Source organism: Cottoperca gobio, chromosome 3 (assembly GCF_900634415.1).
Source record: "Cottoperca gobio chromosome 3, fCotGob3.1, whole genome shotgun sequence".
NCBI classification, from domain to species: Eukaryota; Metazoa; Chordata; class Actinopteri; order Perciformes; family Bovichtidae; genus Cottoperca; species Cottoperca gobio.
Window position 1 is genome coordinate 1,905,001 of NC_041357.1, and position 16,346 is coordinate 1,921,346.

At 43.4% G+C, this 16,346-nt stretch overlaps 2 protein-coding genes across 4 annotated transcripts in view; both read right to left on the reverse strand.

The window, feature by feature from the left end:
- The window catches only part of ubap1lb (ubiquitin associated protein 1-like b), a 16,790-nt gene extending 5,155 nt beyond the window's left edge, over positions 1-11,635 (reverse strand). For 2 of the 3 annotated variants that reach the window (XM_029462491.1, XM_029462473.1), the window contains exons 1-4: positions 10,906-11,635; positions 3,241-3,365; positions 1,713-2,273; positions 521-697 (exon numbers count right to left, since the gene is read on the reverse strand). In XM_029462491.1, coding sequence (XP_029318351.1) covers positions 521-697; positions 1,713-2,273; positions 3,241-3,348 — 846 coding nt within the window. In that variant the 5' untranslated portion in view covers positions 3,349-3,365; positions 10,906-11,635. Of the gene's footprint in view, positions 1-520; positions 698-1,712; positions 2,274-3,240; positions 3,366-5,193; positions 5,246-10,905 lie in introns of those variants that run through there. The other variant, XM_029462482.1, reaches the window with a different exon arrangement.
- Positions 11,636-11,774: 139 nt separating this feature from the next.
- Positions 11,775-15,906, reverse strand: pdcd7 (programmed cell death 7). Its single transcript, XM_029462462.1, has 5 exons — positions 14,763-15,906; positions 14,215-14,353; positions 12,706-12,936; positions 12,487-12,574; positions 11,775-12,160 (listed from the first exon to the last, which is right to left on the reverse strand). Exons 1-5 carry the CDS (start codon positions 15,801-15,803, stop codon positions 12,028-12,030), a joined length of 1,632 nt encoding a protein of 543 aa, XP_029318322.1. The 5' UTR covers positions 15,804-15,906; the 3' UTR covers positions 11,775-12,027.
- Between the last annotated feature and the right edge of the window lie 440 nt (positions 15,907-16,346).

A 16,346-nucleotide genomic window follows, 5' to 3' on the forward strand; every position in this document is an offset into this window, starting at 1 on the left:
TGTAGTCATTTTGAGTCTCTTTGTAGTCGTTTTGTGGCTCTTTGTAGTCATTTTGAGTCTCTTTGTAGTCGTTGTGTGTCTCTTTGTAGTCATTTTGAGTCTCTTTGTAGTCATTGTGTGTCTCTTTGTAGTCATTTTGCATCTCTATGTAGCCATATTATGTCTCTTTGTAGTCTCTTTGTAGTCATTCTGTGCCTCTTTTTAGTCCTTTTGTGTCTCTTTGTAGTCATTATGTGTCTCTTTGTAGTCCTTTTAAGTCTCTTTGTAGTCCTTTTTTGTCTCATTTGTCGTCATTTTGAGTATCGTCCTGGTTGGTACGTTTCTCTTTGAGTGACATTTTATAGGTGAAGGCCAGGGGGCCCCGTCAGTAATCCAGAGAGAGGGGACGACATGTTTCATTTTGATTGTTCAGCATAGTCAGGATTAGAGTCAGCCTACATCTGCTTTCAGACTGTGATCATGAGTAAAGGGCACAGAGTAATGAAACTCAGATATCTTACTGTAAGTGACAGTGACTGACCTGATCCAGGGTCTGCGGGCCCGTCTTCTGCAGGGCTATGATGGCAGTACGGAGGGGGTAACCCCGGGCAGTGACGGCCCCCAGCAGCTCTCTCTCCTCTGGGCTCAGAGCTGACAGGAGCTCTGCTGACGAGTCCCAACCAGAAGAGGAGGTTCTACGGGAGTCTGGGCTGAGACACTGAAAACAACAGTGTGTAGTGAATGAGTGTTGTGTTGTGTTGTGTTGTGTTGTGTTGTGTTGTGTGTGTGAAGCAGCACCCCCACTCACAGCAGCTTTGACCTGAGATGCAGCTTTGCAGGGAAAGACAATTTTAGAGGACTTCCACTTGCTAATCCTGAAGAAGCTCTTATAACCTGGCTGGATTCAGGGAGCATACTTTACACAGTCTACTTTTAGACTGTAGATCCCTAGAAATGTGAAATGGATGGATTTCCTCTTCCAGTGTTGACATTCATAAGCAGAGTTAAAGGACATTTAAAGACAGACTTATCGCCTACTTGAATATAGATACAGTGTAGAGCAGGGGTGTCAAACATGCGGCCCAGGGGCCAGAGGGTCCAATCCGGCCCGCGGGAGGACTTTGCAAAGTGTAAAAATTAGTTGTTTTGATCATAAAGTAAAATACTGTTCCAGGTACCGTGACAAAATGTTTTGTGCCTTTGTAGATACACTGTGATCTCTAAGTTGTAATGCACATGTGTAAATGATAAAATGAGGCATAATATTGTTGAAATTGCACTTTTTTCAAATTTCAGGTTGTTCAAAGATCAAAAGATCAAAAAAGATCAAATTTGAACATTTTCAGAATGTACGTGTACTTTTTGCACTAAAACGAAGGGGAACATTTGGGGTTGTCGTTATTTATAGGTTATTATGCTGAGATCAAATTGTGCTGTATGTGGCCCCTGAACTAAAATGAGTTTGACACCCCTGGTGTAGAGACTTGTACTGTGTAGGGCAGTGTGATACTTTTTGTGCAGATGTATAGCTGTATTCATCGTGCGCTCCTATAGACTAACTATACTGCACATTCCAGAGCATTAGGTCACTCATGAGACTACATGGACGAGCTAACAACATACTCATCAAAACAATACGTGTGTTTAGCTCATATATTGTTTTATGCAGTGTAGTCAGCACTGTATATAAAAGTGGAGCTCGGTCACAATACAACATGGTAATTAAGTCTTACTGTGTGAGTTGTGTTGTGGCTGTTGATGCTGGGCAGCCTGTCCACTGTGTTGGCTCTGGTGGTGGGGGTCCTGTGTGGCGGGCTCTGGGATTTGCTGTCTGTGTTGGGACCACGGTGTTTGGGCGTGTCCAGCACTGACAGGGAGCACTGTCGGAGGTTCTTCCTGCGCTGGTGTGGCAGGCTGCTGAGGCAGGCTGGAGGGTTCAGAAAGTCAGGGACAAAGGCTCTCCTCTGACCTCGCTCACATGAAGCAGCGGGACAATCTCCACCAGAGCAGGCTTTCACTGCGGCCCTTTCTCCATCATCCTCAGAGTCTGAGATGGCCAGCGTAATGCGCAGGAAGTCAGGCTTGAGGCTGTGGGAGCGCTGTCGAGGGTTGGGTTCCCAGAAGTCGGAGCAGTGGCGGCTGGCCAGGCGGCTCTGCTGCGGGCTGCTGAACATCATCCAGTATGGTGGACAAGATGGCTGCAGTCGTGATGAAGAGGAGAGCTGAGGACGATGTTGGCTGGTAAAGCCGCTCTGCAGCCCAGCTAGCACCCAGTTCTCCAGCCTGAACTCATACTGACACATGGACAAAAAGCATGTTAGTGCCTGTAGCTTTCTCTGTCCTTCAGTCACTATCATTATTTCAACATTCCTGCTATATTAGCATGGTGGCTCCACAACAGGAAGCTCAATGGATGTTGGATACTGATCATGAAATATCTCAACACATGTTCATGATGAAAAACTGGAAGTCTAGAGAAAAATTCAGAGGATTACCAACGTGACAAACAAACATCCTGAATGATTAACCACATTTCATCAGAATACATTCAATAATAAATTAGATATTTCCACCAAAGTGGTGGACAGACCGACAGACAGACAGACAGACAGTCACACACTGCCATCAATAGAGCCATGCTGCTAGCAAAGCTAAAAATAACAAAGGAATAACTGATAACTGCGGGTACTATAGTCTGCAGCAGCTTAATAGCCTCTGACTGCAATCCCCATTTTTAAATAATGCCTTCAAGAAATGTTTATTTTGTTTGAAATTGTTCGATCTTGAGATGTGTCGTGGATGGGTGATGCAGCACCTGCACGAGAAAGTTCTAGTTTCTCTGTGATCAATCATTGATAACACCTGATAACCAATATTTTTTTTTTTAAATTAACGGCTTACGCCCCCTGGATCAGAATGGTATGTCGTTGTTCAAAATGGCTTCTGCCACAATGATACCAGAATACCAGTGGCATACCACTCCAGGGATCAGCATAAGCGGCTGAACCATAGTGACGTACCATCGGCCACTTTTCGATCCCAGCGCTACGGCGTTATGGAGGATCAAAGAAAAAGACATGGGCAATTTTCCAGACATAGAGATACGAAAATGAATTATCAATCTGGACAGCCGGTACATGAACATAAGACAGTGGCTCTCAGTCATGCTGTCTGATCAGGCATTAACCTCACACACACACACACACACACACACACACACACACACACACACACTGTACACACACAGTCAGACACACTCACCTCTGTGTCCTGCAGTTTGGACAGATAATCAGGGACAATAACTTCCACGTCTTCTTTGACTTCCTGTGAGACACCCTGTGGCATCTTCAAAGGAACACCGTCCATCATGCTCAGTGCTCAGTTCCCTGAGAGAGAGAGAGAGAGAGAGAGAGAGAGAGAGAGAGAGAGAGAGAGAGAGAGAGAGAGAGAGAGAGAGAGAGAGAGAGAGAGAGAGAGAGAATTTCATCAAATATATTTGGATGTTACATTTATTTGTGTGTGGGTGTTTTGAAAGTCTCCTGGTCGTCGCACAATTTACAATTTTTTTCAACAAGGAATTATCTGTAGCCAATCAGATGTCTCCCTCCTTTCCAGTCAATGACATGAGCGAGCCCCAATGAGGTTTGATTTCATACGTCATGCACAGGGAGGGAACCTGGGACTTGAGCATTATTTTGAATCCCACTGCTGTTCTTGGCAAGTAAAGGCCCGCCCTACGTAGCATTCAAGGGCTAGGATTGGCCAGGCGTCCATGCTGCGTGCTGAGTGACAGCTCATCATCCGTACACAGGTGTGTACATGTATTCCTTTCATTAAACAACTGAATCAGATGAAATCATACAGGTTCACCAAAAACACCTTCAGCTCAGACTCCAGCAGGGCCTCCGCTGAATGTGATTACAGGTCAAGAACATAGTGTGATCACCAAAATATCAAACCGTAATGGTTTTCTGTCCCAGTCCATATCTCAGCATTGCCGAAATCTTGGTGTCATTTTCGATCAAAACCTCAATTTAGACAAACATGTTGACTCAAGAGTTCAATCCTGCTTTCATCATCTCAGAAATATTTCTAGTATCAGACCATTAACTCAGGACACAGATTAGGACATTCGACCAAATCACAGCAATCCTGGCTTGCTTACACCGTCTACCTGTTGCTTTTAGAATCGATTTTAAGATTTTTCTTTATTACATACGAAGCCCTGAGAGGCCTCGTCCCAAGTTATTCATTTGTTATTATTGTTATTATTGCCCTATGTGCCTTCCCGCACTCTGAGATCATGAGATGTGTCGCGCACGGTGGTTCCAAGGTTCAGATACATTAATAAAGGTGATGGAGCCTTTTTCAGTCAGGGCTCCTAGACTCTGGAAGGACCTGCCTGAGGAGACCAGGACTGCAAACTCACTTAAAAACCTACTTTTTTAGAATTGCTTTTCGGGATTTCATTCATGTTTTATGACATTTTGTCTGTTTTACTCTCTGTTGTTCATTCTGTTTGTGTTTTAAATGTGTTCTGTTTTTATTGTAAAGCTCTTTGTAACTGTGTTTTGAAGGTGCTATATAAATAAAGTTTTGTTTTTTAAATCATGGATTGTATCACACTGTAAGTGGCAGTAGTGACTGTATTCAGTCACCTGGCCTGAGTGTTAGCCGGGCTTACTGAAGTAGTGCAGTATTGATTTTCTTCACTCATCTTAAAATCTGTAATATTTGTTGGTCTTTAATGTTGTGTCCTCTAATGCAACACAAGAAGATGGCAGCGGTAGAGAGCGGACCAGAGGAAGAAAACTAATTTGTAAATCACACAAAGTGATCACATTCAAAGTGTTGTTGAGATTCACTTCACTCATTGTTACATTTGTGATATTATATTTCACTTTATATATTTGAATTTTCTGTTAGTAAATAGTATGTACATTTACTTGAGTTATGTTGTTCATAAGGACAATTGAGGAAGTGCAGACATTCCTCTGTTTGGTTGCTGATGAAAGGATGCAGCGAGTCTCTTGTTTACACGGAAGCTTCACGCAACGTCACTCCGGCAAACAGCTGATCACCTCACCTACACTGAGGCGGGACTGTCCAGGTCAGGGGTCTCAGACTCGGGGCCCGCTGGACGATATTTTGTGGCCCCCTACTTGACATCAATGTTTAGTGTTAGTGCGGCCCGTGCGTTTTTCTCATACGCACCTTTTTGCCGAGTCGTTGCACGAGTCGTTGCCCTGGGCGTTTTATATTTGTTTTAATCCCTTATAGGCTACCATAGCTCAGGCTCGTGACAGCAACGGGTTTTTTTTGTCACCCAGCCCCAGTCATGTCTTTCTCAAAACCTGCCATGAAGAGAAAGGTTGGCGACGAGCCCAGACCATTTCAGGAAAAGTGGGAGACGGAATATTTTTTTGTTGAGCACAGGGGCATCCCGACATGTTTTATATGCACAGAGAATGTTGCGGTGCACAAGGAATACAACATCAGACGTCACTACTCAACTAGACATGCTGAGGAGTATGCAAAATACCAGGCAGATAAGAAAGGACCGGGTCGCCAATCTTAAAACATGTCTACTGAGGCAACAAGATCTTTTCAAGAACGCAAGCAAAGAGAGTGATGCGGCAGTCGAAGCTACGTGGTGAGTGAGATGATTGCTAAGGCGGGAAAGCCATTCAAAGACGGCGAGTTCATCCGAAAGTGCATGTTACAGGCTGCAAGTCTGTCCGGAAAAGAAGGCTCAGTGTTAAGCAACATCAGCCTTTAAGCCAAGACAGTGGCAGAGCGCATTTCTGACCTGTCAGGTAACATATACGATCAACTGCGTGAGAAAGCTAAACATTCCGTATGTCCACGGTGTTGACGACAATTTTGAAGTGATTCCAATGCATGGCCAGACCACCACTCAGGAAATATTCCGCCAGCTTTGTGATGCCATTGTGGATGCCGGTTTACCATGGAAGAGGTTTGCTGGAATAACAACTGACGGAGCGCCATCAATGACAGGGAGGAGAAATGGTGGCACTTGTTCAAAGAAAACTGGGAGATGAGGGTGTGGAGGTCATCGCACTGCACTGCATTATCCATCAGCAGGTTCTTTGCAGCAAATGCCTGAAGTTTGACAATGTGATGTCTGTCGTTGTGAAATGCATCAACCATATCAGATCTAGGGGCTTAAAGCACCGCTAGTTCCGTGCCTTTTTGGAGGAAATAGTCAGCATATGAGGATGTGCTCTACTTCACCAAAATACATTGGCTTAGCAGGGGAAACGTCTTGAAGAGGTGTTTTGAGTTGAGAGCAGAAGTGAAAGCCTTCATGGAGAAGGATGGGATGGCTGTTTCTGTGCTAAGTGATCCCAAATGGCTCATGGACTTAGCTTTTCTTGTTGACATCACACAGGAGCTGAATGTACTGAACAAGACATTACAAGGCCAGGGGCAGCTGGTCAGTGCTGCCTATGACAACGTCAGAACATTCTCCACAAAACTGTTATGGAAAGCCCAGCTCTCTCAGACAAACCTCTGCCATTTCCCAGCATGCAAGGCACTCATGGATGTGGGCACACCATTCAGTGGTGAGAAGTATGCTGATGCCATTGTAAAACTACAGGATGAATTTGATCACAGGTTTGCAGACTTCAAGACACACAGAGCCGATTTTCAAATGTATGCTGACCCCTTCTCCTTCGATGTGCAAGATGCCCCTCCTGTGCTTCAAATGGAGCTCATTGACCTGCAGTGCAATTCTGAACTCAAAGCCAAGTTCAGGGAGGTGAGTGGAAAAGCAGACAAGTTTGGACAATGTTTGAGAGAATTGCCCCCCACCTTCCCTGAGCTTTCCAGGATGTTCAAGCGGACCATGTGCCTTTTTGGGAGCACATATCTGTGTGAAAAGCTCTTCTCCACCATGAACTTTAATAAGTCAAAGTACAGGTCCAAACTTACTGGTGAGCATCTTCAAGCCATACTGAGGGTCTAAATTGCTTCCTCCCTCAAGCCAAATGTGGCTCAGCTGTGTAAGAGGAAGCGCAGCCAGGTCTCTGGCAGCAAGAAGTAGGTAAGAGAAGCATATGTTCTGAAGAACCGTTCATGTTCTGAACTGTTATTACTAAAGATTGAGAAGATGCGGCCCAGCCTCACCCAGACTCTACCTCCAGCGGCCCACAGGTAAATTGAGTTTGAGACCCCTGGTCCAGGTGGAGAAAAGGCGAGTTGAATAGAGCCGTAGCATGCGGTGGAAACGCTGCGTTACACCATTTAGACGCATACCTGTCAACCCTCCCGTTTTTCCCGGGATTATCCCGTATTTTTCCTTCTATCCCGATGCCCTCCCATTTAAATATTTTCCCGTAATTATCCCGTATTTTTAACCTTTCAAAAATAAAAATAGGCCTAATTTAAAAAAAATAAGTGTACACTGGTAAAGTGGCCTCCGGTAAAGCAGGTGGCAGTATTATGTTTAACTTTAGTTGAAAAACGTTATCCGCCAGTAAACACACAGAAGAAGAAAACAGGAACAATAACACAGAAGAAAACGAAAGCATATGGATGATACATGCGATCGGAGTTTTGGGCTTCTGGTGGAATGGCAATGCATGCTGGTGTGGCGGGGGTAGAAAAGTGAGCACCAACTCTACAAGTGGCCGCCAAATTGGATTTCTTCTCCACGTGTTTACATTGTTTTTGGTAGTTTTCAGTGTGTAATCATCGCTCTTCTAGTTACGGGATTTGGACACCAAAATTGTGTGGTGGAAGGATGTTCAAACAGTGAGAAAAAGCTAAATCAATGGGCAGAATCTCATTGTGAGATTCACTATTGCACTCGTTTGATGAAAAATTGCAACTGCAAGCCCCCGTTCGAACTATTTCCATTTCCAACAGCACTAACGAACAATGATAGAAGGCTAGCATGGACCAAAGCTGTAAACAGACAGGATTACAATGAGAAGTCTAGGGAGCCCAAGAAATCTTCGCAGATTTGCAGTGAGCATTTCATGCAAGGAAAACCAACAAATGAATTCCCTGATCCTGAACTCGACCTGGGGTATGTAGTCTATCTACTTGATTTATATATTGACCATGTACTTTCTATATATTGAGTTTTATAATAATTAACAAACACAAGTTAGGTATATATTTATAATAGCTTACCCTGCAACACAACTGCAATAAGCACTTATGATATCGTCAGTTTTCTTGACTGCGCAGATCCATGCCGAATGTGGCGTATGGGAAGTTTTCATTGAATGTGTACATTTTGCTTTCAAAAAGCAATACTCAGAATCTGCGAGAGGATTGAAAGATATTTGTTTCAACCAGCCAGAGTCAAACTGTCTAAATGCTTTGCCTTCTTTGTATTCGTTCAAAGTTCGTTTATGAAACTCGACATGGTTCCCTGGGTGGTCAGACATTAAAAATAATGTTATATCGCTGAGGTATATCGGCGGCCAAGAAGTCATGCTGTTGTTTTCATTGACCCAGCCATCCTGCAATGTCAAGGGATCAGGCACTGAAACGCCACTCGGCATAACCAAAAGCTTAGTCTTTTCTTTTTCTGTGATTGAAAGTCTTTCGTTAGCTGTTGGTTGCCCCTCAATGCCGATCTCTGATGCAGCAAACACCCTGGCAATAAACCCCCCGTCACACGGACGGGGGGGGGTTGGTTGTGCTGTCAGAGTTCGGTGTGCAAAAGCACGATAATTTAACGGGAGTTGTGTACTGAACATAAAGAAGAGAAACTGAAACTTAAGTATCGATCTTATCACACAAGTATTGATCGATACCGATACCAATGTTGGTATCGATATTTTAGATCGATCTGTCCACCCCTAATGGATGACAGTCACAGTGAACGGGAGATAGATGGAGACGCAGTTGTACCTGCCAAACAAGTTAAAACTTTATGCAAGTAACTAGACAAATGGGAGACCTATCCTTATTTAATAAAAAGCAGAGTCGGGCAAACTCGTGCTTATTGTAAAGTGTGCCATTCAGATGTTAGCATCTCACACAGCGGAAAAAACGATGTTCGCCAGCATGAAAAATCGTCCAAGTACAAGCACGCCCAAGAGGCATAAAACATACACTGTCAATGACTATTTGTGACAAGAACTGTTTCAGAGGCAAACCAAGTGACCAAAGCTGAGGGAAAGATGTCAATGCTTTGCGCCAAAAATAATGTAGCCTTCAGCTAGCCTTGAGGCAGGCAAAGTCTGCAACCTATGTTTACAACAAGTCCCTTGCAGATGCTACGGACTCCCACACTGAATAAAATATATATGCAATTAAAATACATACATCTTATAAACATGTCTGTACAAGTAATACATACTTTAAATAAACATGTAATTCCTGAACCCGTCCTTTATGTGTTTACATTTACATTATATGGGTGGGGGCTGGCTGGCTCAGAGCTGTTAAGTTATGGGCGGAGTCCGCCAGAAAATGTCCCTTATTTTGAAATTCCAATGTTGACAGGTATGTTTAGACGTGAAGTTTGTCTTGTGAAAAGGAGATTCCTCATTAATGCCATACTGCAGATTGAGGTTTTTAAGAATTGAAAAATATTTGATATAAATAATTTAAATAGGTTTTGGGTCGATGGCTCACTTTTTCTCTCCTTGAAGGGAGATCACCTTTTCTTGCACATTGGGCCACAGTACCATGTGTCATGTATCATAGCACTTTGGCCATAGCACTTTTATTATCTGTCCAAAATAATTCACTCGATGTCATGTTCTCCATGCTGGTGATACATAAATATTGATCCAAAACCGTGTGTAGTGTGAGAATGTGCTCAACATGGTGATGGCAGGATGAATGTGACCTTCAAGTCACTATCAACAGGAATGTTTCCACTGACAGCTGAAACAACCAATCAGCGCACTCTCTCTCCATCACACTATCAGCTTCAAACTGTCCTCCACACACCACAGAAGAAGAGCTCAGCTGACTACAAGGATAAAAGATATTGTCCAATCACAGAGAGTTTACCAGGCAGATCTGAGAAAAAGCTTGAACATGGACTTACCCAGAAAAGCGTCTCACACCCCCGCCCTGGGCTCAGACACATAAACATGTCTGCGTATGACTGGGAGTAAACCAATGGGCCCATATGTGATGAGGTAAACCTGCTCAGTGCCCCGTTTTTTTTACACCGGTAACAGGCAGATGGTGCAGGACTTACAGCCATAAGCTCCTTGTGCTCTCTCACGTGCAACACACAAACATGCTGCTGGACAAACACTGTGAAGCGCATGTGACCAGCACAATTTCACTCAAGACAAGCTAAACAAGTTAAACATGTGCATCCTGCTGACAAATGCTGGATATTATAGTTAGACCTGCAATAAAACAAGAAAGAGGTAGACAACATGTACTACAAAACTAAAATATATTTGACTTTTTCCTGAAACAAAAAAAGTTTGTATTGCAAACTTTAATAATAATGAATGTCGCAGAGGATCTGAAGATCCGAGGCTGCACAATCACTAACTGATTTTAAATCGAGAGGCAAGGTGAGTCACTGTACTTTTGTTTACTGCATTTTATCATATTGTGATGTGTGTGTGTGTGTGTGTGTGTGTGTGTGTGTGTGTGTATATATATATATATGTATATACATAAAAAAAACCTTTATCATCATTACTAAATAGACAGTAAGTGTGAGATGTTTTATTATCAGGCTGCAAACAGTTTGTAATTGTCTGACAGTTTTCCAAGAGTCTCAAGCTTTAATCAATTGATACAATTTTATTCATTTTGGAAATGCGTGGCATTGTGTATTTTTATCTTACGTGTAAGTACTTTGATATTAAATGTCTCATCCTTCAAGAGCCTTTGTGTTACAGTATATCGTAGAATTAATTTGCCTATTTAAACGATATTTAAATGTGTTTAAAAGTGTCAGCTTACCCGTGTAGTGTCGGAGCTGCTGTCTGACCGCAGGTATCCTCTCAGGTTAATTCAGAGGGAAGAGTAATGGACTGACAGCTGACGTACAGTCAGGGCACAGAGAAGAAGCCTGACGTCAGACAGATTACAGTGGAGGTGTAAACACTGTGATATAACACTTTCCCATCTTCCACATTCTATCATTATTATTTGATTATTGTGTGGCAGCAGGACAGATGCCAGACTCCTAAACCAACATGAGGTTACATTGTAAAATAAACTGCAATTTGCAATATGACCTGTTCACCTTAATAAATAATAATCAAACTTTGTGTGTGACTATCTACAGGGCATGAGCTGTCTGACACTCCAGAACATGACTGCACAGATTTCGCTCAAATTTGTTGTGATTATTGCCATCCAGGGACTGAAAGGGTTAACCCAAAACTGTTGTCTGACGCCGATTCTACTGAACTTGCACTGAATAGAAATTAAAAATGTTCATAAAAAACCTCCAGAAATAGCATTTGTGTGTATTAAATGTATCATTGTCAGTATGTCACTTAGCATACTACTTACAAAGTATACTTTCCAAAAGAAATAAAGCAGAACCACAGCTATGCTCTTCATTTGTGAGGTTTAATAAAATATATGAACCGAACAGAAAGAGATCACTATGAAATGTCCAGTTTTTTTTTTCTTTTTTAAAATGGGGTGCTAAAATCTGAATTATTTTTTATCATGAAGCCTTTCTGCATGAGTGTGTATGTACACTAGTATTGTTTCTAGTAAAGATTTGGAGCATGAACAGCGGCGCAGAAAGATGACCAATTTTTAAATGTACAGTATTTTGGTATTTCTCTCGACTGAAGCAGCGAAGCATTGTTCTGTGACCTCATCACTCATCTTTTATTCAATCTAACATAAAGAGTCTGACAGCTGCACTTCACATGAAAAATATTTCAAAGTTCACACCAGTGATTAGCTCATTGTCTTATAAGTTAAGTTCCAACAAACAGTCCTTTTGTTTAACTTCTTTACATCAGATGTACATGTCTTCTTCAGCTGGGGTGATACTCGCAGTGCTTCCACAGACACCTGCAGTGTAGGTTTGAGTGTTGATGTCAAACGCTGGTTAGTATCTCACTCAGTATCAGCAATGTGTAGAGCAGAGGCCCAGGCCTGGTCTGACGGGGCGTCCGGTAGGATCCAGCTGTGAGGAACCGGAGAGCTGTCAGGATGATCCGCCAGAACCACAAAAGTATCCCACTCTCTCCTGAAAGAAAAACATATTACAGTCCCATAAGTCAAGGTCATTTTATTAGCCAAGGTCATTTTATTAGCAGCATGATAGCAGGGGCATGTTTGAGCCCTAACACATGGTCACGGGACTAAATGATGTTCGTCAATCAGTGACAGCTGAATTTTAGATTTACAAATGTCATTTCATGAGAAATGCACACGTATAATTTGTAAAAATACTTTGTGTTTTTTTTAAGACATCTACAGTATTTGTATTAATCCTTGCATATTTTTTTGTTTGGCTACCATGTCTCTGTATTCTGACTCTTATTATGTGACAGACTGAAGATGAAGATGAACCTGATCTGTAGTAAAGCGTGCAGTGAGCGCTCGGCCTGGGTGTAATACTCTCTGAAGGGCTCCAAAACACAATCAGCAGGAAGCTTATCTAAGAAACAAACAGGGAACATAATTAACATACATTAATATATTACAATATTGTGAAACATGTGTTTGATACTGTTGATAAACTATGGAGTGATGTTCGTCATGAGGTGTGGACAGGGTGTGAGGAGTTACCTCCAAACAACATGGCGTCCACTCTGTGTTTCCTCTGCAGCTGTCTCTCTCGCTCCTTCTTCACGTGTTTCTCCTGCTCTCTCCTCCTCTCCTCCTCCTGCTCTCCTTCCAGCATCACCATCAGAGCTTTCTCCTCTGCTGAGTAAACGCCGGTCCTCTTCTTCATCACACACCTCAGCTGCTCCAGTCTGCTGCCGAACGCCTCATCACATTCTCGCTCAGTCACGATACCTGCCATAAACACAGAGACAAACTAGAGATGCATCCATACTGATATCAGTCTGTCCACTTTAATACCAGTCCCGGTGAATTATGGGCCTGTGGTTATCCATTTCACTGACACAGCCAGTGACGGTTCGGGGGGGGGGGGGACAACAACAGGGGCCACTGTAACACTGAGCCTGGACCCACCTGTGGCCCCCCCTCATAACGAAGATTATACAATATACAAAAAGTACTGATTTTTTGCGACATCCAGGCAACGGCGGACTTTCTTTTGATGGGCACACCATGCGGTCAATCACATGCGAGGACAGACTAGGATCATACCATTATGTGAAAGAAGGAAGGGGGGCAGACGCTCCAAAGACAGCGAGTGTAGTGGTACAGGCCAGTGGGACAGGTACACACAGAGAGACGGGGGATTTAAATGCAACAGGTCGGGAGAAAGTGAAGAAATTAGCGAAAACCCAAAAAGAAGCACTGCACTAAAGACTTTTATTAATAATAATAATAATAATAATAATAATAATACTACATTAGACTTGTATAGCGCTTTTCTTGTAACTCAAAGACAATTGTATCTAAAGTGTCATAATGTTAAGACTTTAGCCTTTATTTATTTGATCTGTTTGCTGTGGTTCTGTGTTAAGTTGTTCATTTAAAGGTTTGATTAAATGTTAAACAATAGGAACTGTGTATTTTTTTTTTGTAACGAAAACAAAGCATAAAAATAAGACTTTCATGAAAACACTGAGTGAAAAATTGCTTACGAACACACCAACCATTTATAATTTCTAAATTAGGCTAAAATTAGAAGTCTCCGAGTGATACTAAATGAAGAGCCATTTGGGAGCCATAAGAGCCAAAAGAGCTGAATCTTTGAAAAGAGCCGGACCTCCCATCACTAGTATGAACGGTCTGACTCGTTACCATGGGAACCTAAATAAAAACACATGCCATGATTGATCACTGGAGAGATGCTGTCATCAGTCAGGAACATACCAATCATGGTATTGTTTTGTTGTGCGCAATTATTTATAGTTAACAAAAAGGCTTGAACATTGCTTCCTCTTTTGTCCCGGGTTGAATGTACCTCTGACAAAACACTTGGCCCCAGCCCCAGCCAGGCCACCCTGAGTGATATTGGTCTAGAACCGCCACTGGACACAGCATCTGTGAGAGTTAGCCGTATGCTACAGGTGTGTTCTCTTATAACCTGAAGTCACGGCCATAAATCACACAAGGCATCATGGGAATGGGAATAAGGTGCATGGCTGAATAACTCACCTTTCCTCGATGCCGCCTCTTTCCTCAGTCTGCGCAGTTTCTCCAGAGATCTCAGGATGTCCTGCATCCTCTTCACGTCTGCCTGCTTCTTCCTCACCTCACAGAGCACAGAGTCTGCCGCCAGTTTCAGCTCACGCTCCTGGTACAGAAACACATCAAATCAGACCATTCATTATTATCTGTCATCTGTTGGTGAGAAAATAAAGCTACCTTGGTCACAGGTTATCATGTCCAAATTGAGGAGAAAAAGTCACAGTATTCTCCAGGATATTGTTTTACTGAATGGCAAAGGTAATGAATGGAAAATGTTAACATGCCCGTTAAGAAACATCCCTGTCTATGATGCGTTCTCTACCCGCTCCATTGACTGCAGTGGGTGAGAAAGCTCCACATGAAGCTATTAGAGATCAAACAGTGAATATCGTTAGCTAACACACTAGCCACAATAACAACTTCATGAGGCGCGTGAGTTTGCTTAATACTTCTTCTGCCCCCAAGTGGACAAAACAATTGAACACATCTTTGAATCCTCTGACACGTGTATTTACCTTCTTCTTCTCCTCCACTTGGCGTATCTGCTGCAACCTCCATGTATTTATGGCAGCCTCTTTCTCAGTGATGAGGTCCTCTCTCTCTTTGTCCTCCACCTGGAGCAGTGTCCTGGCTCTCAGTCGCCGGGCCCTCCTCTTAGAAACACGGGACAGTTTAGCTTTCCAGCTCCCTAAACGCTCACTGTCACCGAGGACTCTGAGACTGTCCTGTAGCTCTCTTTTCACATTTAGAGCCATTACATAAGAGTCCGCCCAAACACACTCATTCTCCACGTTGTTCCTCAAAGTTTCGCAGGACCGTGTCAGCTGGGAGACGAGCCGAGCTGCAGAGTACAGAGCCTCTCTGAGCCCCGGAGCCGGAGCGCAGCTGTGGGGTGGTGGCTGCCGCGGGGTCTGTGGGCTCTGTGGGCTCTTCTCTCTGCCTTTTAAGAAACGTCCGAGCCACTGTTGATCCTGCCTCCTTTGAAGGGCTGTTTCATCCTCAGGCCGTGTGGCTGTCCGCGGACTCCTGTCATGGTCCTTCCCCTGCGGAGGATACAGAGCAGCCCTCTCAGAGAAACCCTCATATTCGTGCTGTTGTTTCTGACTAGAGTCCAAGTCATACCGGGTAGTCTGAGGTCCAAACCGCTGGGTGACGGTAAATGTTTGAACGGTTGAAGCTCCCCTGCTGCTGTATGTGTTTATCGGAGCGGTGTTCACCACGTTAGGGAAGTGTCCGGGTGGTGGACAGCCGAAAGGAGGAGGGGGGACGGAGGGGTCAAATCCATAAGGAAAGGGCATGCGAGGACCTCCGAAACCCCCTCCTCCTCCGGGAGGAGGCGCGGGGAAATCGCACATAAATCCATACGCGTGACCGTCATATCCCCGTGCAGATGTCCACGGTGAAGCATTGTGGTCCGGCTGTGTCGGTTCATGAGCCGCGCTTCCCGGCAGAGGCATGTTAACGTTGTTAGCGGTGTACGGTGTTTCCAGATAGCCACCATTGTAGGCAAGATGTTGCTGGGTTTCTGACGAAGCGTGGTGATATATGTTTTCCATTTCCCGCACAATAGTATACTGAATCAATGGGGAACGTTACCACGACACTATTTACATCTGTTATTTCTCTCAACGCTTCACAGAAGCCATGTTTAGGTGACGTAATTTCTTCTTCTTCCGCTTTTCGGCAGCTTTTATATCTTTAGTGGGTTACATCGCTAACAACTTGCTGTGGCTACAGTGGGTACTGTCGCCAACGACTCAATTTGACTAATACATCTGTATTTTTTATGTTTTACTAGGCCTCTAAAAACACATTCTACAGTACATAATTACAGCTAACCTTTCCTTGAATCAATTCACTTTATTTCACAAGGATAATTTACTCAATATCATTACTGCTTTCAAGTGAGCCTTGGGGAGACCGACATAAATCTGGTGTCTACCCATAGATTCTGGCAGAGATGTCATTTTATTTTTTGTTAGGTAAAAACATAATTTGTGTAATTTTGTGTATTATTATATCTTATAATATGTCTGGTGGGGATCTTTAAACTACCCAAACAGTAGGAAGTGACCCAATGTCTACGTCCAAATGGTGTA

Excerpts from the sequence above, each read along its gene's own strand:
- pdcd7 (XM_029462462.1), bottom strand. The coding sequence starts at position 15,803 with ATGGAAAACATATATCACCACGCTTCGTCAGAAACCCAGCAACATCTT. Across the intron at positions 12,937-14,214 it reads AGAGGCGGCATCGAGGAAAG|GTATCGTGACTGAGCGAGAA; the intron begins GTGAGTTATTCA and ends TGTTTATGGCAG. Across the intron at positions 12,161-12,486 it reads CACGCTTTACTACAGATCAG|GAGAGAGTGGGATACTTTTG; the intron begins GTTCATCTTCAT and ends TTTTTCTTTCAG.